Below are 24,335 nucleotides of genomic sequence, written 5' to 3' on the forward strand. Positions count from 1 at the left end.
TCTAACTAAGTCAGAAGTCATTAAAGTAGCGTCACACTAGATCCTGTTAGTGTAAACATTGTGTAAGAGATGAAGATGTATGATGAGCTTTATGTTCCCAGCAAGTTCTTTCCCCATTTCTACAATCAGAGTCCAAAAACCAAACTTAACAGCCATAAAGTGTATGATCTCCAAAAGTACATTACATGCCTGATATAAAGAAAACAAAGCTCTTTCTGCATCTCTGTTCTTTTTTTGATTTTAGCAAAAATCTCTCTTTCGTAAGAAGACCAGCGAGAAAGCTGACTTCAAACAAATGATAGAATTTTTGTCAATATTGATGATTGAAAAAAACCCCCCAAAAAACTGAGTGAGCAGTACCAGTGTTTGTGTTTTAGATTAGATTAGCACATCCCAAACACATGTCCTGTTCCACACTCATATTCCTCTCAACATGATCAATCTGAAAGATCACATTTTAAGAATGTCAGCCATTAATGGGGCCTAATCATGAGTCAGTCATCGACACTATTCAAACACACAATGTGCTGCAAGAGTCAGGAAAGATCCAGAACATGGAACACACACACAGACACACACACACACAGACACACACAGACACACACACACACACACACACACACACACACACACACGCACACGCACACGCACACACACACACACACACAGAAACAGCCCCCAGGGTAGTTCTTGTTGCACTCTCCCTCGTGTTTTTTGTTTCTGTTTCCAGGAGCTGTTTTCTCTCCCTGTTGTAGTGTGTTTAGTCTCTGGGACTGGTAAACATCTGTGTGCGTGTGCGTGTGCGTGTATTGGTTCCTCCTGTGATGCTGCACTATCGGGCCTAAAATGAAAAGAAAACCAAACGAAGGCAGTAAGTTGACGAGCAGACTGAACCTTTTTAAAAGCGAACTAATGAGCTGATTTTTCGACGTCTGTGGTATCTGGCGAGGTGAGCACAGAGCTGGTTCATGTCAGAGTGAGGCGTTCAGGGATGCTCAGACGGGGAGGAAGTCTCTCTCTCTTTCCTCCTGCATACCATCACAATCTCTCATCTGCCTCCCGTCCTTATTCAGGCCCGAGATCAAGGGGAAGGGATCACAATCAGGCTTATTATATCATTCGGACACACAAACAGGCCAACACTAATCACTGTAAAAGTCAAACACACACACACACACACACACACACACACATGCATGATGACCCTCCTTCATAAGAAGAGTCTGTAATGTTGCAGCGTGGTAGGTACACATCTGTGATCTGCATCCGATGTCTCCTGCAGGTTTTCAGCTCTGCTGGTTCATTTGATGCAGCAGATGACACCCAGCCTTGTTATTAGATACTGTTGATGCAGTTTGGATCATTCGTGTTGTCGGTGCAGGAGTACGAGTTAGAATTTCCTCCAAACAATCCTGACTGCTTGTCAGGATCGATCCGATTTTGTCGTTTTCATTTGACGCCAAACTAAAGACATTTCATTTCTTCATCAGTTGTTCAGATCGTTGTCCGTTCGGCCCAGTCCTCCTGAAAAACACAACATTTGACCCACTTCTGGCTCAGGCTGGAACAGATCACAAATCTCACAGTTCGGATGTGATCACAGATTTTTGTCAAGCATTGAATTATTTAATGGATCAGCCAAAAAAACAAAAAAAGACAATTCCTGGTGCAACTTTTTTTACTCCTTGGATCGTTTTCCAAGGAGTCTCATGAATACATACATACATCTCATGAATGTATCACATCGTCCCACAAAGCAGGAAAACCTGAACTCCCGTCTTGTTGAGAGGAGCAAAGAGGAAAAAGTGAAAAGAACTGCAGTGCCTCAAGGGTCACACTGTGCGAGTTCATCGTTTAGGCGGTCAAGCTAATGCTAACGCTGGCAGTCTGTGCAGTCTTCTCCCAGTGTTCGTCATCACACAGTGTCTATTTGCTGCATATACAATTTGAGCGAGTCACACCTACTGTCGGGAGCATGAGAGTCACATTAGAGGCACAGAGAGCGTGCAGCCAAGACCTTGTGAATGAATCCCATCAATAAATTTCACAGCCAAAACCAAGTTGGATACGGGAATGGCCTTACTTCCCCACACTCTGTGTGTGTGTGTGTGTGTGTGTGTGTGTGTGTGTCTGAATGTAGGAGTGTGTGAAAATTCTCACCATTTCACTCAAGGCCAAGTCTTTTCATATCAACGGAGAGGAGCAGAGATATGGAGAGAAACACTGTCTCATATGATTTTGGGATGAACTGTACGACCGTGTGTGTGTGTGTGTGTGTGTGTGTGTGTGTGTGTGTGTGTGTGTGTGTGTGTGTGTGTGTGTGTGTGTGTGTGTGTGTGTGTGTGTGTGTGTGTGTGTGTGTGTGTGTGTGTGTGTGTGTGTGTGTGTGTGTGTGTGTGTGTGTGTGTGTGTGTGTGTGTGTGTGTGTGTGTGTGTGTGTGTGTGTGTGTGTGATGGTTTTGACCTCTTGTTGACCTCTTTATGAAACCCTTTTCTTGTTTCAACCCTTGTTTTTTAAGAAGAGATGACATGATGTGTATATTTTGTGTGTGTGTGATGTTCCCACTATTCTCTTGAGAATCACCACAGTGTGAAGAAGAAGAGTAGTGGGATTGTTCAGCAGTGGGAACCGTGCAGGCTCTTTTGAGTGTGTTTGTATCAACCTTGTGTTCCTGCTCCTCTCTGGCCTTGCCGAGCTGTTGGGTTTTGGTATAAGGGGGGTGGTGGTGGTGGTGGTGGGGGGGGGGGGGGGTTGTAGATAGGGAGGGATTCAATAAGTAGTTGAATCAGCCCCTCCTCCCTCTGTGGATCTTAGGACGGTGGGAAAGTTCAAATCTGCTGCTATTTTCTATCTTTTATCAGCCGGGCTTATCGGCTGCCTTTCTCGTCTGCATGCCTGGCTTCAATAGTCCAGGGTCTCAGCTCGGGCTGCTGGGTAACTGCTCTCCGTCTCCCTCTCCTCCCCCCTCTTTTTTTGTGTGTGTGTGTTTTTTTCATACACCACCTGTTCTTTTGTTTTCTGTTGTTACTCCCCTTCACATTTGATCATTTCCAGTTAAGAAAAACAGATACAGCTTGTATCCAGTGTTTTTTTTGTAAAACCTGCTAATGGAGGTATATTTAGACTAATTCTTCCAGGAGGTTCACTGATCCTGCATGGTCTACAAACATGCAATGTTTGATCAAATTATTCCATATTCTGATCAGTAAGAAGTGTGATGAATAAACTCTCCTGCTGTTGTTCCCTTTCAAACAGTGTTTGCGACACGTTCCTCCTCAATCCAGAAAAATCCCCAAAGCTTTTTTATTCACCTTGACGTTCTATAAGCAGCTCTTCAAACCTGTTTGCATTGTCTCATCTGTAAAGCATTGTGTGCAGGACAGTAAAAAGTGATGCATGATGGGCTTTTTTCAGCACAGAAGGTTCAACTTTTTTCCCTTTTTTTTCTCCCTTCTTCTGAGAAATATGAACATACACACACACTGTCGTTCCCTTCCTTTCTTATCATAATGCACACATGTTCCCTTCTCATTAGATTTGTGCTGTATTTAAACTGCAGACTGCCGCTCCTCTGTGGTGTGTGTGTGTGTGTGTGTGTGTGTGTGTGTGTGTGTGTGTGTGTGTGGGAGTGAGGCGTCCTTGAGGAACATGAAACAGTCTGTCAGGGTGAGAGTGTCTGAAGTGCTGCCAGAGAAGAAACGGTTGTGTAAAAGAATACCAGAGCAAAGAGTTGATCCAACACATCACGGGCTTCCTCCACACTGTCAGTGCGAGGGGGAAATCTAGCAGACGCTTCGCTGCTGCACTGAGGAAGCAACCGCAACTGATTCTTAGTTAAAAAAAAAAAAAAAAATCCCACTATATTTTTTACATCACGAACAACAAATACACTTATTCACAAATCTGTGTTCCTTGATGAATATATATAGTGTTTGTGATGTTTCATCCCTAAAAGCAAAAGAAAAAAAAAATCACATAGCAAAGATTAAAGGCACGACAGACGATCCTCAGACGATCTGCTCCCCGTCAGAAGTGATGAAATCTGCTGAAATGCAGCATCTCCAAATGTTATCGCGCTGAATCAGTGGAGTGACACGCTGTTGTTGTAACACTGTGTGTTAATACTGTTTCTCCATGATCATTTTCCATGAATTCTCGCTGTCGTGTGTGAGCGCACTTCCTTGAAGAAATCCTAGATGGATTTTTTTTTTTCACGGCCTCAAAGTTAATCCCATTTTAGAGCTCAGCTAAAAACGAACATTTTTTTTTTCCCTTTTGATTTTACGCAGAGGATCTGTCTCTGACCTCTGAGATGACTTCCATAATGTGGAGGTAATGAAACACACTTTGTCAGTGTTTAGGAGGCTGCTGTCTCCTACATTCATTTGATCCTGTTTGACTGTCTCTGCCGATGACAGTCAAATGTTCTCTGATGTGCTTTACGGCAAAATAGTCACAATCACATTTGAATGAAAGTCACCATGTTCAGTATTTATCTAAAGTGAACACTTCTTTTGAGCTGTTATAAAATATCAGATACTTATTTATTTTTTTTATTTAGCATGAACTCATTAAACTTTAAAGCTGTTTGTCCATCGACGGTTTCATTATAAAAATAACCTCAACTCTACGCATGTGAGGGACACATTAGGACCAATAAAACAACAGTGATTTCAATAAATGATTCATCTGCAGACTTCTGTCTGTATAATAAATATGTGGCTCTAAACAGGTTCAGATTGTCTCCTGTCAGTTAAAAGTCTCTAAATGTTCCTTGTGATGTCATGTGAGTCTCAGAACGAGGCAGGAAGTCTCTCTCTGAGACGTCTTTATAAAGAGCGACGTCAGGTGTGATGAAAGTGGTCTTTTGCTCTGTGTTCCAGTTGGAGTGGGTGTGTACAGTATTGGTCAGGTGCTACTGTAACATGGTGGGACTGCTATCAGGTGTGAAGCAACACGGTGTAGGGACATGGAAAGCAGCGGCAGGACGATTTGTCTCAGCAGGCTCAGCTGGCTGAGTCGTCCTCCTGAGACGAGCTGCTGGACTATCAGATGGGCCTGCTGTGACCACGAGGTTGCTGATCCACTCCTCCTGGCCTGTCCCCCCCCCCCCCCCCAGGAGGGGAGGCATGAAGGATACCCCAACAGCACACCATCCATCAAGGCCAGGGCTGTTGCAAGGCACTGTGGGTATCCGTGGTGCTGTATCACTACTATCTCTCCACCTGCCCTCCTCGTGCCCAAGAAGCAAATCTCTGCTCCTCAGAGGATGGAAACTAATTGTTATAGTCTCTCTCGTTCTCTTTCCAATACACCCCATCCCTCCATCCGCCGTCCAGCTCTATCTCCGTCTCCGTCTCTATGTCTCTCTCCGTAGGTTCAGCCAGCGTCCCACCCTTCCGTCTCCCCAGGACCTTTATCAGGGAGACAGCTTTGCTCATTAAGGAGTTAATTTTCTCACTCCTATCTCTGATTAGTATAGTCAACCTAAAGCACTGTGAATTCTTTAAATTTTCCTCCTTGTTATCAGAAAAGGCAGAGCGACAAAAAAAGATGGGAATGGGGGGGATATTTAATCGGTTAAGTAGTCTTCCTGGGGAACTAGATTTCTCTCTCTCTCTCTCTCTCTCTCTCTTGCTCGTCTTTTTTTTTTCTTCTCTCTTCCCAGCAATGTAAAGAAATCTCGCTGAAAGCCGGCCCAGCTCAGTAATTCAGTTTTTAAAGCACGCGGATGGAGGGATGGGGAGGGTAGGAGGAGGAGGGGGAGGGGGAGGAGGGGGAGGAGGGGTGATGGTGGCGGCGGCGGCGGGAGAGGGAGGGAAGAGAGAAGGAGAGAAGAGAGAGAGAGAGAAAAAAAAAGAACGACTTGATGAAATTCCGCTATCAGCTCCGAACCAATATGCAAAATATCTCGCTGGAAATCAAATAGCTATTATGTTTTCATTTCCACGTCGGCGTATTTGCTTAATGAAGAGGAGACAGATCAGACCGGCAGAGAGAGTCTGCAGGAGCCGATAACCGCCAACGGCTCCCAGCTATCCGCGCAGAGTGACGCTCCCAGTCACTACGCTTTTTCACCAAAAGAAAAAAAAAAAAAGGAAAAGATGGAGGGAGGGAGGGGAGGGAGAGAAAGAGAGACAGGGAAGGTGATGGTGTATATGAGAGAGAGAGAGAGAGAGAGTGTGAGTGATTTTGAAAGGGGATGGAGAAGAAGAAAGAGAGGTTGTGTAGGCGAGTTGGGTGGGGGGGACGAGGGGGGGGTAAATAGGGACGAGGAATGGAGAGATAATAACAGAAAGAAGGGAGGAAGTGAGAATAAAAAGGAGAGACTGTGGCAGGATGGAAAGGAGAGAGGTGAGGAATGAGAAGCTGCTAAAACAGGGAGCTTAAGGTCTGAAATGCCTTGAATTCTTCCAAACTCCAGGCCCTTTCAAGGCCTTGAACACAACCCGTTTCAGTCTCAAAAGAAGAAACTTCTGCGCTTCTTTAACGTGTTTCTGTTTGTTAGTGTGAAAATGTTCAAAATGTCAGCCACGAGCTGCGTCCGCTATATGAGTTCATTCATCTCCGGGCCTTTGATGTGGAGGTGTCGTGCTGCGTTCAAGTGCTCGAGCTCACCTCGCTATCACGCCACTGGGATCAATCATTATCATTAGTCTGCGTGTATGTACTGATGGACGTTTTATATCTTTTTATATTTTTCCAGGGAGCTCCCCTTCTTTTTTACTTCCTCGTCTCCTCTCTCCCCGTCTGTTTTCTCACATTTCTTCACACTGTTGGCGGGAGCTCTTTATTTCCTGCGGGCATGGCAGCGAACATGCTGTGGCGTGGAATTATAATGTCTCTCAGTGATGCAAAAAAAAAAAAGAAATAAAAAATCCAACCTTATTGTGCAGCTTCTGTCACAACATAAAACCATGTTTTTGGTTGGTACGGTGTAACGTGTGAAGCCAGTTTGTTGTTGCCAATAATCAGTGTCCATATAAGAGCTGCTTTCATAAGAACAGTGTTTTGGCATTTGGAAAGCAAACTGTTGTTTTGTTTTGTGCCCTTCTTGAATGTAAAGATTTTCTCCTCTCAACCATTAGTGAAGGTAAATGAAGAGTGATTGGGTCATTTGAACTGCGGCAAGCGTTTAAAAAAAATAAATCTTTTTTGGACTATCGAAGAAGCGTTTTCTGAATTTGGACGGTTTGTTGTGTTTCAGTGATTTACAGCACAGTTGATATTCAGATTCTATTCAGCAGCACTCACTGTAATAACAGGGCAGGATTATGCACGTGTGAACATGTGTGCAGTGTTAGACAAAGAGATGAGCGCAGTGTTGATGGTGGAGCTGTAGGAGGAGGTCATTAGAATAAACCTTGTGCTGAATGTAAAGGAGGTAAAGGTCAGCATGCGGCAGTGACATCCAGCTTGTTGGTTTATTTCTTTCGAGTAATAAAGAAAATGTATGACAGAGTGTGCACAGGTTAAAGAGACACGTTTAAAGCTGGCAGGCCTGCAGAGGTCCATGTGTAGCTCCATTAAACCTAATTCATTCTTTGTATACACATCTGCTCATCTTACAAGTGACTAACTAAGTCAAACGTTTCAGCTGTTCAACAACGAGCAGCTGCCATCTTTTTTTCTGATTTTTTTTTTTTTAATTCTCAACTGATGATGGATCAAGTGAAGTCGTGGAAAGACACTTTTTGGCTGTGAGAACTTGATAATGTTTTATATGATTCTCGGACACTTTGTGGATTAATCGACAAATGAAGAAGAATACGTAAAAAATCACTAAAGTCAATATTTTATTTTGCTAATATGATGCTGTATTAAGTGGTTTCTAGAATAAAAGTAAATTGCTCTGTTTCCTTTAAATGGTTTTAAATCCTCACAGCGACATGTTGGTACTGAACAAACACATTCACACACATGCTTTTATTTGGGATACAATAATACAACTGTGGTTATTTTTAGAGACAATAGAGAGTGATTAAGTCAGTTATGATATCATTGTAAGTGAAGAATCCTTCACATGTTAAGATGGGTCAGAACGAGCTGTTCTCAGACGGTGGCTGTGTTTTGTATGGGCACTCGTCTTCATTTTTGATTGGCCAAATCTTTCACGTATCAATAATCTAATTTATTTCAAAAAGCAGGTTAGACTGATGAAATAAAAACAAACTATTTTAGTGACATCTAAGAGACGCTGCACAGCCTACTGCAGCCCTTCCCCTTACCCACAATGCAATCTTGGAACTTTATCATCATCACATTAGATGTGAAGATGTGCGGGGACGGTCAATAAGGATTTCAGATCTGTCGAAAAAATCTATGGCTTTGCTTGAGTTTGTCATCCCCAGAGTAATCAATGCCCAGTCGTTTTTCCGATCATATCCTAAAGGCTGAGGAGCAAAAAGCTGATTTTTATTGAAGCTGAATATAACCGATCGATGTCCTGGCCTGTGTGGACGCTTGGCCTTGTGTGAGGGCTTTGGATTGGTTGCGGTGTTGGGCCATGGAGCTGTGATAAGAGCCCACGCGGCGTGGAGGGAAAGTGCAAAGTTGATTAAAAGTATTTCCTCAGCGGTGGGTGATTCGCGTCGCTCTGATCAATAAGTGGCTCCTCTCCAGTGCGTGACTCTGTGTCAGGTACTGTCGTTTTTCTCAAGAGCTCCCACATCCTCCTCTCCCTCCAATATTCTCCTCTTTCTTTCTCTAAATATCCTCTTTTAATGTTTCTCTTCACAAGTTGGCGATTTCCCGATACAGGCGTGCCTTCTCTTGCTTTCAGCTCTAATGTATTTTTTTGTGCGTTGGGTTATTAGCGTGAGAGCTGCGAGGCCTGCGTCTGTTTAATCAGGCTTGTTGAGCACGCAGGTTTGATGTGTGTTGTCTCTGTGTTTAATCAGCGAGCTGCTCGCTGCAGGTTTGATGTGGACGGAGAGTTAATAAAGCAGTATCTTTGGTGCCTTCATCAGCAGCAGCACTTTGTTCTGCCTCTCCCGGCTCCTCCAAGACAGACAGCTGCAGTCTCTGCACGGCAGCTCCAACACTCCTCTCTCTCCACATCTGTCTTCTTGGTTTCTTCTGGCGGTGGACGGATTCCTCCGTTTGCACATCGTACATTCCGGTCCATTAGGAATGCAACAATAAGAAGCATGTACAGTTAGTAAATATATCAGAAGTCAAGTACCCGATTTAAATCTCTCTCTGAGTCCTGAATGAGTGAGAAGTGCGAGTCCCGCTCTGTTGTTGTCTGAGCTGTGTTTACATCAGCTTACCATGGACGGGACATTCGGAGCCTCCCCCTCAGTAGAAAAGCTGTTCGAGTCAGGGAATAGAGGAGAGAAGAGCAACATCACTTCTTCTTCAGAAAGAAGAGAGAGGGGCTAACATTAGCGCGCTAACAGGACAATGCAGGCCACGGGCAAATTGCAGCTCGAACCAAAGACAGCCATGTCCACCACTTTGTGTGTTTGACTCCATCGCGTGAACTCGAGAGGAGAGCGGAGGCTTCAGGATGGCGGAGGGGCAGCAGTTTGTTTTGGTTTGACGCTGGTGCTCAAAGGCGACATCTACTGGAATCAAGTTTCACTTTCTTCCTTTAAAAGGATGCAGCGATGTATCGCTTAAACATCCACGCTGGCCGACACTTCACAAACAAATTACCCCTCACTGATGTCAGCAGCCTTCATGTGGAACCTGTTGTGTCGACTCAATTCAATTCTTGTAGGTTAAAACAGCAACGGCTCAGGCTTCTTTTTATTAGGAAGTCAGATGTGGGACAAACTGGTGTGTTTTTATTGCCATGGTTACCGTCTCTGGGAACAATCCAGGACATGCAGTTAGTAAGAAATGTTCCTGTGACATTTCAAATGTTAATCCATTGAATCTCATACATGTCGTTTATTTGAATATGTTCTAGTGTTAAAATCAGAACTTGGGTTAATTGTTATAATTGATACCAAAATCAGCTCTGATATTCATAATCATTGCATCTCTAATATGTTCAGTTTGTTACAGCATTCAACGAAGAACATTCAAACACCAATAACAAACATCCCTCATTTGTTCAAATCAATCTGTGTATCTAATAACACTGTGGTCATATTAGTTATTTAAACAAATGGTTAAAGATTTAGGAAGCTTTGTTTCCTATTGAATATGCCTATATGAATAAAACGTTTTTCTTTTCTTTATTTATATATTTTTATTTTTTTTATTTATATATTGTGCCTTTATTAGAGGGATAGGACAGTGGAAGAGTTGGATAGAGCCACAGGTTGGATTTGAACCCGGTCCGCCCTCTCGGAGGACTACAGCCCACTAACCACCAGCGGCCAGACAAATATCAGACTGTGACAATAAAGTTTTATTTATTTATTTGGTTTGTGCACTTCCTGTCAGCACGTGAGTGCGATCAGACTCAAAGCTGTTTGTGCACTAAAGTTGCGTCCTCTAGAGTTAATTCTGCTCGTACTCTCACATGTCCAGCTCGGTGAATCGTAGAATACAGTTCAATCACTCTACTGAAACGGCCACGGTTAATATTAGTCCGACTTTTGACTGCTTTGATGGAAAGAACCGTTCATCAAATCAGTGAATGAATTGAGCTGAAACCAATCTGAGGCAGTCTGTGAGATCAGTGTTATTTTTAGTCCCTAAACTTCTCCTTTTCACATTCCACACTTTCCTCCCCCCCGAGAATCCAAAGTTTGCTAATGTGAACGGGCTCCAGGCTGAACTGGATCCTCCTTTACATTAAAACCTCGAAAGTTTCTTTGCTGCTGTTGGATAAGTCTCCTCTTACTGGATGTCCCTCCCACACAGATACACATGTGGGCTATGTCTTCTTTATTTTTGATTTCTACATCTCTCCAATGAGCACAGTCCCATTTCCCCGTGGATATCACGCTATAACAATTAATAAGGCTTTAACTTTTAAACGGGCCAATGAAGTAGAATGTGCCGCACTTATCACACTATCCTTTCTGCCAACTATCCGAGGCGAGAGAAGAAGAGGAGGGGGGGGGGGGGGGGGGAATTTATTTCTCCTTGGATAAAAGAGGGGAGAAAGTGGAGCTGAAACTTTTTCCGCACCATTTGATGTCTGAAAGCAGTGATGCAGCGATTGATTCATTAAACCCGAGCCGTAATGAGGAGAGAAATCATAATTCAAACTTACATTTTTAAACAGGAAATATAATTGGAATTTTATACAGAGAAGTCCCTTTGTACAATTATGATTAAAGGGAAATTAATTGTATGAAAATCTCCTTATAGATACGGAAAATTAGATCTAGCAAAGCTCAGGCGACAGAATTCTAAAAATATTGTGTACAGGATCGATCTTTTTCTTTCTCCTCTACTCTTTTTTTTTTTTTCGTCCTCTTATGAAGGTCCAAATCTAGCTGTGTTAACTTTATCTGAAATTACAGTGAACCATGCAGGCGTGGAAGTTGAAATTAGCCTAAAGATGTTTCATTTACAAAGACAGAAACACTTTGTCAGCCGCCGATTGTTTCCCGGCATTATCTCTCGCCTGCTTTTAATTGCTTTGGAAGTGAAATTAACAGAATTAGAAAAATTGCCTCTCCCTTTCTCTACAAGCTTCTTTATTCATGGGTATTGTTGTGTGCTTTGTATAGATTATAGACTCCTTTTGTTCCAGTATTGTAAATATATACGCCCCCCAGTCACGGCTTTAGCTCGGAAACAATCCCTCTGTTCGTTCGACGCAACCTACTGCAAATTAATTTACAACCTGTCTGGATTGGGGGGAGAAAGGCGGGAAATGGTTTTCCCCTCTTCTGTCTTAATGTCACTGTGATTCAAAAACAACGTGCCCACCCTCCTTGACTTTTCACTACATCATTACTATGTACGTGACTTGTTTTCTCCCTCGGCGGTCGGCGGCACATTCTTCTTCACCCCCCCTCCCCTCTAATCCTCTTAAAAGAAATGGTTACCCTGAATTAATAATTCTATCATGGCGTCCTCTCGGGAGAATCGAGCATGTCATCCGCAGCAGATGAACAGCATGATCAGCAAGCCTCGAAACACGCACTAACTGTACGAGTCAGTCTGAGGATACACACAAACATGCTGTCAGGATAAGACTGGCGTACGAATAAAAGGAGTCGGAGGAGCTCTTGATGCCGGGTGTACTCATCTTATAGAAGGAGTATAATTAATGAAGCAATTTAAAAAAGTCACATTAAATCCATATTAAGTGACTCCATTTTTTGGATGTAATCTTCAAACAGGCTAAAATAGATCAAAAGTAGTGTATAATTACTCTGGTCAGCAGGGATTATGAAACTGTAATTGATAGAGATCAGCCCTGCACTAATCACTCTTTTAGCTACATTTTTAGGTATACTGTAATTTGGCTTTAAGGTCCCCCTTGGCTCCCTGCTATTAATCTTCTGGATTATACCGTTCAGCGTGTCCAATTCGTGAAACTGTTTTTTTGAATGAGTCCAGTTATAAAAAAAAAAAAAAGACAAATTGGATCAGTGTGTTTAGGGTATTTCCCCCCCCCCCCCCTCCCTTTTCTTTATTGCCTAAAATCATACAGAGCTTGTTTAACAATATCCCTTTCCTTTATTTCTTTTAACCTTCCTGCACCAGGCCCTTTAGACTCTGCGCCCATGGGAAGGTAATTAAACTCAAATCCCTCTCTCTCTGTTTGCACATTTAGGGCTGTGACAGAGCTCTGTGATTGTGCCAGAGACAGGGATCTACTTCATGAAGCTACGTTTGACTGATACTCTCAGTATTCATGAACTCCAATCAAACCCAAAAGTGCAATTTGGGCGGTCCAGTCGGTCCTCTCCTAACCACAAGGTCGGGGGTTTGATCCCCAGCTCCTGCAGCAACTTGTCCGATGTGTCCTTGGGCAAGACACCGAACCCCAAGTTGCTCCTGCTGCTTGAAAAGCACTCATGTTACATCACTGTCTTCAAAGACACCAGACAACATTTGAAAACTTTTCTCCCCCCAGAGAAAGACTTTTGATGGTTAACTGCTGCATCGATCTGTTCGTTTATGTTAAGGAGTGTTAGTCCAGGTCTAACACGGCAAAATGTGTTTGTATGAAGTCTTTGAAGGGAGCAGTGTGATCTTACCTACAGTATACCAAAAGATCAATCTCTTGAAGGCTTCTGTCATGTTGTCTTCATAAATGTACAAATAAAGTTTTTTCTTGTTATAGAAAAGCCTAAAACGTCGTCAAATTGTGTAAGACCCAGGTTAAATTCTTCAGATGTCACAAACTCAACACAAGCACAGGCTGGGTTTAAAATGTTCCCTCTTCTTCCTCCTCCTCCTCCAGGTTCCCTTGGGGATCTCGATGGCGGTGAGGAGAACACGCCAGACAACCTCAGCCTATCAGGAGAGGAGGGCGGAGCCTCGGACCCTGAGGATTCAGCGGAAGGCGACAGCTCCAGCCCACCACCGTACACACCTCTGTACAATGAAGGTAAGACGAGGGGGAAAAAGTCCAAACAAGTATCTGTTTCTCTTCCCTCAATAGGAGGTTTACTATTTTCTCAAAGTACTGTTCCAGCAAATACTTTAAATCTCTTCAAGTGGTCTCCTTAAATAGATACCAAGCAGAAATCTGATGCTGGATGGAGAAAGGTACGATCCTTCATTTTTAAAAAGTCACACAGCTTCCAATTATCTCGATGAACTACGTGATAATGAGTAAAAGAAAATGACACTAATTGCTTGTTTGGCTTGGTACAAAACCCAGGGAGATTAATTTCCTGTCATAGACCACTCATCCAATCAGCTCCTTCTAATGATTTACTGCAGTCTCAGATTTTGAACATTTTGGCCCTTAATACCTTTTTTATTATTTAAGACAGTGAATAAAGTAGGAAACCAGAAGAGAGAGAAGGAGAGCTGGAAATGACATGCTTCAAAGTCACAGGTCGGATTTGAACGCAGGGCGCCCATCTTGGAGAACTACAGCCTGCACATAAGAAGGAGTGCTGTAACCGCTAGTCCACCCGCGCCCCAACAGAGAGCCATTTTGATCATAGATAGTCCCTTCAGAGACTAAAGGTACAGACGCTGACGCTCTTACCTCGTCTCTTTTTGTGCACAAACAAGGGCTCATCTTCGTTTCAGCACTGTCACACTTCTTCATTGTTGTCCATATTGTCTAAGATGTTTCGTCAGGCTCTTCATCAATGATCCCACCTTGATTGATTGATTGTTTATGTTTTCCAACAAGCATGCACTTTACAAAAAAAATATTTCTTAAAGCAAAATAAATACATAACGTACTTAAAACATACCGTTTGGAAAAAAGGGAGTGGGAAGGAAGTATAAACTTTTTCAAAGTTTCCACCCCTTTAGTCATTTCATTCATTAAACGTAATTAATCACCAACGTCCGCTCAGCAAAATTCCAGTTAATACAATCATTGTGAAAAACCTCTCTCCTCTTCCTTATACTTGTTGAGAAATAGTTGTTCCATAAAGTCACCACACTCTTTCCTTTCATTGTTGCTCTTACATTCCTTTTTATAAACGCTTTTCTCAGACGATATCCTCCTTCTCTCTCTTTGAACGTCTCTTCACATGTTGTTGTATGAACACTTAGTTTGAATGAGCACCTGCCTCACTGTACACACAGCGATGAAGAAGCAGCAGCATGAACAGGTCACAATAGTTTGTTGGGATGTTAGTGGTGTTACTGGCACGCTATGCAGTCTGTGTCACTGCCCTCGATGAATCACGTCACACACTGATGAAAAACAAACTATAACACACGCGGCTCTCCACACAGTTGTGCCGTTTCCTGACAGTTATTAGTGCTTATTACCAGATTTATCTCGTCCATCACGACTTGAGGTCTTTCTTTCATCAACAGTCTACCTGTTATCTGACAGGAGGCGGTAAATGTTATACAGAGACAACTAAAAAAAACTCTGAGGGACCTTTACGAGGTTGCAGCCCTTCCACATGTATCACTCTTTTATCTCTATTGTGTCTAAACGAACAAAAAAAAAAAAAAAAAAAACTCTCTGGGTTCAATCTTGGCTCGGGTGGATCTGCCCCCTCGTGCACCTCTTATCCCGAACCTCCCCCTCGCACGCTGTGATAGCAGCAGAGTTTTCAGTCATATTCTTTTGACTTATTCAAGATTTCACCAGCTGTGTTTTTTAATCTCAAAAATTCCTGCTCTTGTGAAATTTTTGGGGCTGGAAGTGATAAGCGTCTGTTGGTTGGCTTGGTTTGATAAACCCATGGAAATTCTGTCAGGTGCTAATCGAGACGAGATTAGAGATTAGCTGTGCTGTGTGTGTGTGTGTGTGTGTGTGTGTGTGTGTGTTTGAGGTGAGGAGTGGGTTATGTGTGTATTAGATTGTATAAGACGAAGAAGATGAGAAAACTCAGGCTGGCTGAACATGTGAGAACGTTTTTTTTTGTGTGTTGGTAGAAGACGGACGATGTGTCTTTGTTTCCGCAGCGTATGGAATCAGAGAAGGGTCAGAAAAGATAACAAATTAAAAACTCAAAACAGAAATGTCTCAAATGAATATAATAAGAAAACATATTTAAATAGATACAAAACATGGAACTATGTAACAAAAAAAGATGACAAACACTAAACCTTTCCATCTGTTTAGAAAGTTTGTATGTGTGCATGTTAAAAATGTTTGCTTGATAAGATTTTTATTAACATGTCATTTTCTTCTGTCTTTAATTATTTGAGAGATTTTCCATAGGCCTGTTACGTTACTTATCTTATTGACAACTACATTTACAAAAAAAGAGTACACTTTAAAAATGACTTTTTAACTTTTGATATCATCAACTACTGATGTAGATTGTGAAATAATATAGATCTAAGTAACTGCAAATAAAAAAAGTGCTCCTCGTACACTTACTGAAAGTTACCTGATTGATTTATTTCTGTATCTCCATTTGTTTTATTTTAGTAGTATTTTTTTTTCTGGCACTCATATTACTCAATACTACTAATAAAACACACGTATTATATATACACATACTCTCTCTCCCTCTCTGTCTCTCTCTCTCTCCCTCTCTGTCTCTCTCTCTCCCCCTCTCTGTCTCTCTCTCTCCCCCTCTCTGTTCTCTGGGGTTCCTCGGTTGCCCGGCGCTGCCATTATCAGTTCTCTGTAAATCAGCCATGTTTGACGAACCTGCTCTTTCAACCTGGGATCAATACCAGGTCTTTATCTGGGCCACTGCTGGCTAATAAAGGCAAGGCCTCTTATCCACCATCTGGGAGAGAGAGAAAGAAACACACACACACACACACACACACACACACACACACACACACACTGCTGATAACCACCCTGATAACTTTAGCAAGAAAAACACATTCTACTAGTAAGAGGAGCGAGCACTCTGTTGTCTCCATCACAGCCCCTCCTCTACCTGAGCCACTTTATTAACGCTGACACAAAGCTTCCACACGCACACACAGGGAAACTACTTTCCTTTTCCTCTCGTGTCACTGTTTTTTTTTTTAACACATTTTGCAGTATGGCTCCACAGTTACAGAGAGAAATGAAGTTTCTTGTTCATGCTAAGACAATCACACTTCTCCATCACAGGAAACCAGATAAAATCCGCTTCAGGCTGATTAGTCAATATGTTACCTTCTGATGACCTCTGATCCTGTTGCCCTAATTTAGACCAATCAGAACGAAGTTTGTTGACCACAACTTCTTCTTTGTTATCAGAATCTGATCAGTGATGGGAAAGTGTGTGTGTGTGTGTGTGTGTGTGTGCGTGCAATCACTTCTGTGGTATCATCACGATGGATCACCGTGGACGGTCTGTATGCTGTGCTAAAATATGAAACAGGTTTTTTCAAAACGTCTTATTTTAGGAACGACGAGATGTTGCTGTAACTGAAATAGTGATGTTGGAGCAGAGACTTCAAAGATAAAGAAAGATGACAGGACAGGATGGAGATGGATTCAGAATAACACTGTTCATCGTCAGCATCAGCTCCAGATTGTTGGACCTGCTCTTGTCCACATCTGAGGCCTTATAAGATCATGATACCAAAAGAGATACTGGAATGGTTCCTTCATGCCTGCTTCAGTAAAGTAACTATAAACTATACTATAAAGTAACTGTCACTTTGCTGCATCCTCATTTCATTTGTTTTGCTGAAGTGAAAAAACACACAGTCTGATCTTCACTGATTAGCTCCCACTCCAGTTGACCCTGAGCAGACATGATGAAACTGTCTCGTCTTATTGGGAAGTTAATTAAATTCACTCACTTTTTTTTTTTTTGCAACATATTTCCCCCAATATTTATTACTTGACAGACACCTCATTATATTTTTGTCCAAAATACATAAAAGAAAACCTTCCTCTGTGTCAGCCAGGTGTGATGGCCACAGCTGGAATAAAACTGGACAGAGAATGTTCTGTGATTCATCAGGATAGAAAATCCTTTTTTTCATAATCATATATTTATTAAACATTTTTTTGTTTTTTATAAATTTGTGAAAATTGAATTCATATCTCTTCCATTTTTATGCTGTTATGTGTTAGCATTGCTGGCTTAAATTTGAGACACCAGAAACGAACTTGCTTGAACATAAGGAGCCCGTCCCTGTTTCTTTGCATCGACTGAAAGATATTTTTTGCCTCTGTGTTTTTCTTTTATTCTCTATAAATGTCTGCACAGCACTTCCTCGTCATGGCGATGAAGTTTCTCATCTTTTTTTTTTTATAATGCCACAGTTATGACTCCATATGCTGGAGCACATTGCTCTTTGCTCTACCTGTTAGTCATATAGACATAAATGATGCTTTGTGTCTGCATAAAGCGTGCCCTACCCAACCTCCCGTTCCAACAAGATTCTCAAAGCGCTCTGTCAGGAAGGAAAAGGGTGCAAAAAGACAGAAAAGACCATTCCATTTTGAATGAAGAGACCATAAAACCAAAGAGGTTTTGTAGAAGTTAGGAGGCGAGATTGTTGGGTGACTTTGCCCTGCAGGTGTGACAGGGGAAGTTCAGCTTATCAGATTGATGGAGACTGTCTCACTATTGGGTGGAGGGAGGGTGTGTGTGTGTGTGGGGGGGGGGAGAGAGGGAGCGAGGGGTTGGTTGGTTGGCAGAAAAGTGTCTGTCGACTTCTCCTGATACCTGCCTCCCTGTCTGAGATGATATGGGAGATAATATTGATAATATTAAACGCAATAACTGTGTCTCCAGCTCCCCTCCCTCGCTCCAGCCCCTGCAGGATAAAATCAATGTGCCATTCAATGTGATTTATAGCTGAAAATAATGGCACTGTTTAGGCAGGGGGAGGTGTGTGTGTGTGTGTGTGTGTGTGAAGGTCTGCTTGCTTTAGTGTGTGTACAGTATGTATGAGCCTTGCATGGAAAGGTGGACGTGATGTGAAGATGGATGATGTGTGTATGTAAGTGTCTCTTTGTGTGTGTGTGTGTGTGTGTGTGTGTTGATTTATTTGACGATGCAGATGCAATCTCCCGACTGTTACATTAATAACAGTGTGCGAGTGTGAGGGCGTCACATGGTCGTTTATGGCTGCTATCGATCGGCCGTTATCGCTGTTTATCGGAGCGGGAATGCAAGGGTAAACACAGGCTTTGTGCAGACAGCGGAGGTGTTATCGGGGTGGTGGCTGAGGACAGGGTGGGATTTGGGGAAGGGGAGGGAGTGCTCAGAATGGGAAGGAGGGAGGAGGAAGGAAGTATAAATAAGGGTAAAAGTTAGAAGGAAGAGGAGGACGGCGTTTCTGACGAATCTCAGAAGAATTGAGAAGTAAAATGATGACCTTTTTAAAACCTATATATTATAACATCAGCTCACTCCTATAAGCTCTCACAGCTGAAATGTTTACAGACACTTAACAGCAGAAGATTCCCAACGTGTAAAACAACTATTGCTGCCCCTTCAGTTGAGACACCCTGACAGCAGTCCCTTCCTTAGGCTCCACGTAGGCGCTGGAGATAAACGCCCCCTTTTCGATCTTTGTCAACGTTCGTGTCAGTAACAGAAGTTGCCCGTTGATTTAGAAGCCGTCAGTTTTGGCAGTTTTGCCCTTGAAAGCTACGTTTTCTGGAGCTAGGTTCGACCACGTTCTGTCAAAAGGAATACTGATCGCTTGATTTCAATCCTGATAATTATTAATGACGCTTAGATGTTAGTTATGCGTGAAAGTATGGAAGCAACACTGAACGTGATTTGCTGTGACACTTTAGACAAATCAAGTTGTGATTTTCTAATGGGATGATCTCGGTAACCATGTGGACGTTACTGGGGTGTAAAGGTGTCGGTGTGATCCTGAAATCCCTTCCACAGGAGGTTCTTTTGTCCCTTTAATGAAGTTCAAGTTTTACTGTAGCACAAAAACAACCCAATGCTAACGGTGGTGGTGGAACTTATGAGTGAGGTTAATCGGGAAATGTTTCAGGACTGTTTCGTGGCAGTCAGCCTAACCCTTGGCCTGATAATGATGCAAGAGCAGAGAACAAGACGAGAGTGATCTTCAGTTTAGATAGCCAGAGGTGCCGTGATGTAACTATTAATCTAATCTAACTAATCATGAGTCCTGCTAATAGGGAGGGACCCAGCAGTGTGATGAACCCTTCTGATACCGGCTGCACAGCCAAAGTTCAGGGTTCACAATCTGAATGTACACGCTGGATAAACACATCACACACACACACACACACACACACACACACACACACACACAGGTCCAGCCACGTGTAGAAAACCACACACTGATCTCTTTGATCAGCGAGCAGGAGGTTGTGTAATCAGCTTGATCAATGGCAGGGATATCAGTGCTGATTAGAGGAACACAGGCAGCCTCAGTCTCTGCTGAAGGTGACAGGCCGAGGGGATGAAGGGGAGGAGATAGGAAAGATAGGATGGAAGAGAAAGATGAGAACAATGAGACACAGTGAGGAGAAAGCTAGGGAAGGATTGGAGGAGACGAGGGAATGAAAACACCGGTAGAGGTCAGAAGGATGGAAGGAGCCATGAAGGCAGGAGGATAGAGACGTCGTTTCGGATGAGTCTTTGATTCAGCAGAGTTGCAATGACAATCAAAGGGTCCATCTCTGCATGGCGAGGTGTTGTGTTACAAAGCTCTGGGAGTCATTTCACTGCTGCCTTTGATCTACAAACAGGAGCAGCTTCTGGCCAGACACACACACACACACACACACACACACACACACACCCACACACACACACACACACACACACACGCACACGAGGTGCCACCTTGGCCTCACCTATTGACTGCTGCACTGGAGTCTAGAGTTAGCCATTATAACCATCACTGTATTTGTTTTTTTGTTTTGTTTGATGTTAATTATTAACTTAAAAAAAGGAGTAGCAAATAAGCCTTTGTTTCACCCACATCTAGAGCGGGTGCACAACAACATAAAACTCCTGTCTTTACTTTGTTTCCTCTTTTTCTTTGGAGAAAAAAGACCAACAATTCGGACTCCTTTGTAATCGCAGCAGTAAACACAGCAAGCAGTCTCATTTGGTCAAACACGAACATTTGACAGCAGCACAAACACGGCCACCTTTTTCAAATGTCGTGGCTTCTTGAGCTGAGGCAACATCATGCCAACCGCCTGTCAGTCACAGGGGCCTCCTTATTAAATATGCAAATATGTAATATGCAATATATACTTCATGAAGGTCATGCACTAGAGGTGAGGGAAAAATAGATTCATGTAGTAATAGAGATTTTTATGTACGAAGAGTTTAATAGATTCATGTTTTCCAAAAATCTTTTATTTATTTATTTATTTTTTTTTGGGGGGGGCTAATCAGTCCCTCCCTGCTAAGTGCTAAGGCTAGCTCTTTAACCCAGTAGAAGGCCGAATGGAGCAGCAGGAAATCTTGTCGGTGACTGGAGTAGCTCCTGAAGTGTGAACTCATTTCAAACTCGACTTTGAATCCAGAATCGTTTGGAATCCAAAATAGATTCTCAATTGAATCGTGAGACACCTAAAGATTCCCCGGTCCAGCACGGTTGTCATTAAAAGACAGATTAAAGAGCAAACATATGTATGTTTTGTAGTGACTGCAGGAATGTTTATTTCAGCTGTAAAGTTAAACAATTCAGACTCGGTTGGATCGATCTTTTTTTTCTTTTTTTTTTCAGCTCCAGAGCTTCCAGCTTGGTTTCAGCTGATGACTTGATTCAAAGCCAGCACCAGTGTTTGTGATTAATCCGTGTTTAACATGACTATTGGTGTCATTTATCTAGAGCCAAGGACTCACGACTCTGGAGGAGGCCCCGATGATGAAGATGAGGACGGAGAGGAGCAGAATTCGACGCACAGTGGTGGGGAGGATGAAGAAGACAGGGCTGAAGGAGAGGAGGTGACACATTGGACGGGTCCAGGTCAGTCAACTCTTTGAGGGTCCTTCACATGAAGCCTAACTGAGGAGGTTTAGACAGATACCAATACTGACTTTAAAAGGGAAAACGTACAGATTACAGATGGAGCAGATATTGTGATTTAGCTTGAACAAAAGAAACCATAAATACACAATTCACTCATATTGCATAAAGTCATCTTTAATAATCAAACTTAAAGCCGACTCAACAGAATGAGTTCTTTGCCTCGGTCTGTTCAGCTGCGATGTCCTGCCACATGCGCTGCAGATAGAGAGGAATAAACAGCGTTATCCGAAGCCCCTCTGCAGGACGGACACGGAGGATGACACTACCTCTAAATGTCCTCGAGCTTTGTTTTTCTGCGTTTTGTGTTCTGTTGAAGAGGCGCTCGTATCAGACTCACCAAACTGATACCAACACGTGTGTGAAGGGTCTTTATGGGCCTGATCATGTGGACCAGCAGAAACATCTGTAGGGCTCCAAACACTGCGAGGCATGAAGTGTCCAGAAGTGACCAAAACAAACGAACAGTGCGGGGAAGTTTGAGCACAGATCACCATCATTGTAGCTATTTTCTTTTATTTCTCAAACTTGAACACAATACTCTGAGATAAATAAACAGGGAAATCCCCAGAGCAGTAACAGGAGGAGTTACTATATACTAAGAACTACATGTACCCTGCACACGCCTGACTTATAAAAGGACATTTGTTGGGTAAATGGAATTATCACCCTACAATAGACCAATCATTTATCCTCTACTTTAACAGAAGTTAAACTCTCCGGAGGTAGAAGGTAAGGCCAAGGAGGCTGATTATTGATTATTTTTAAAACAACATGTTTAAGACAGTTCTTCACTTTTGCATTTTTATTCTTCAGTTGGTGAAACGTGCTAGGAATATTTCAAGAATGATTGACAGTTGGGCAAACTTGTCGAATAAAAATTCACAGGAACATCTTCCTCAACACAAAGAGGAGACGAGGGTAGACTGCTGTTCAATAGAGAGCAGTCCATGTGTCAGTCTTTAAACACACTCACTTTTCAGACATCACTTTCTCTTTTCTTTTTTTCTTTTTTAATATTCCTGCTCACGAGGACGCTGCTTTTGTATCACAACTGAAACACTAGTACAGGACAGAAGATTCTTCGGGTTAGAGAGGATTTATTCGGACACAAACTGAAGTCCGGCGTGAAAGTTCGACCTGCTCCGCCCCTGTCAGCTCCACAGTCCTCAGTGTCCACCTCCATGAGTAAAGAGCTCTGAGTCTCGTTCTTTGAAAGTCCATGAACAGCAGAAAGGACTACAAGGGAGTCAAGATAACCTGCACACTATCATTTCAGCTCTGAATATGCTCTTGAGAGAATCGAAGCAGCTCTTAGTGTGTTTGTCGTGTGTCTTTGTCTCGTGGTCGTGCTGCAGTCGTCCCTGTCCTTCTGTTTCCTCTAAACATGAAATGTGAAAGTGACAGGCCGGAGGAAAATTTATTCAAGACGTAAGAGAAAAACACGCGCACACACACACATACACACACACACACACACACACACACACACAGCTAAGAGGAGATAACAAGTAAATCGCCATAATTTTATTATTTATTTCCTCTCTTATCGAGGTTTGTTTGGTTATTTATTTCTCTCTGTCTGTTGTCTTCAATGAGTTAAACAATGCAAGAAGATTACCGCACTATCTCGCATTATTTCCTTTTCAAGCTGCACACGTTTTATGTACGTCTGTGTGTACGCTGTGTCGCCTGTGTTTGTGTTTAGAAGTGTGTGTGTGTGTGTGTGTGTGTGTGTGTTTTAATTCCTCTGGTGGGGAGAGAGGATGTGTTCATTATCGTCCTGTCCCAGCCTCGTCCCTTTAACAGTAATTGGAGCGATATTAATTGCTGCGCGGTGGCTGGTTGATGGTAGCACCATGATGCTGCACTGATAGGGCCCCTCGTTTTTTTTTTTTTTTTCTCCCTTCCTTCCTCTCCTCCTCACAAACTAACTGCTGGGTGAGCGAGGCAGAAGGATGGAGGAGGAGGTGGCGGCGGCGGATGGGGGGGGGGGGGGGGGGGGGGGGGGGGGAGTAGGGGGGGGGGGGGAGTAGGGGGGGGGGGGAGTAAGGGAGGGAGATAGCCCCTCTATCAGCTCCGGAGCAGGCGCTGTCTTTATCAGGAGCACGATTGGCAAAAAGGAAACTTTGACCGGTCTGAATTTTTCTCTTATCGTCAAGCCCCCCCTCCACCACCTCCTTCACCTCCCCTCTCTCCCTCCATCCATCCACCTACTCCTCCTCTGGTCTCTCCATCACCACTAACAACCCAACTAACAGCACCCTGCTCTCCATCCATCGTTCGCCCCCTAAAGGCTGTTCGTCTCTTCCTCCTTTCCTTCCCCCTTCTATTGTTTCTTCTTCCTCACGTTCCACTTCTTCTTCTACTTCTTCACCACTTGCTCCTGTTCATACCAAATGTTCATCATTCTTCAGACGTTTTTTTTTTTTTTTTTTTTCTTCTTCCCATAAACAGATGAGGGGAAAAGTGTGTATTAGCTGTGATAGAGGTAAACAGGCTCTTATCTGCTCTGGGAGTGTTGGCATTCCACACGTTTCTCACTGTTGTTGCCTTTTTAGACACTTCTGCTCCTCCATGAGGCCACAAGTTTCTACTTTTAATGCCATGGAGTTCGGCTGCTTTAACACCATTCATACCAGCAGCAGCAGTCTCAGCTGCTTTGATACAACAGGTGAAGCCTCAACCAGCTTCAAAAGAAAAGGAAGGTACATAAAAAGCAAAGATCATAAGACAGATATTTTCAATAAAAAAATCTAAATACATCAGAATTAATGACCATATTTTATAAATTCTTAATTACAGTCCTTACAGTGATATAGTCATTTAGATGTGAGAATAAATGTTTAGATTTTGATTGTGACATTAA

At 42.8% G+C, this 24,335-nt stretch overlaps 1 protein-coding gene across 1 annotated transcript in view; it reads left to right on the forward strand.

Annotated features, from left to right (window-relative positions):
* The window catches only part of zfpm1 (zinc finger protein, FOG family member 1), a 97,594-nt gene that overhangs the window by 26,671 nt on the left and 46,588 nt on the right, over positions 1-24,335 (forward strand). The window contains exons 2-3 of the mRNA XM_079345199.1: positions 13,329-13,475; positions 21,269-21,406. Of these exons, the coding sequence (XP_079201325.1) occupies positions 13,329-13,475; positions 21,269-21,406 (285 nt within the window). The remainder of the gene's footprint in view (positions 1-13,328; positions 13,476-21,268; positions 21,407-24,335) is intronic.

Source organism: Symphodus melops, assembly GCF_947650265.1.
Source record: "Symphodus melops genome assembly, chromosome: 6".
NCBI lineage: Eukaryota > Metazoa > Chordata > Actinopteri > Labriformes > Labridae > Symphodus > Symphodus melops.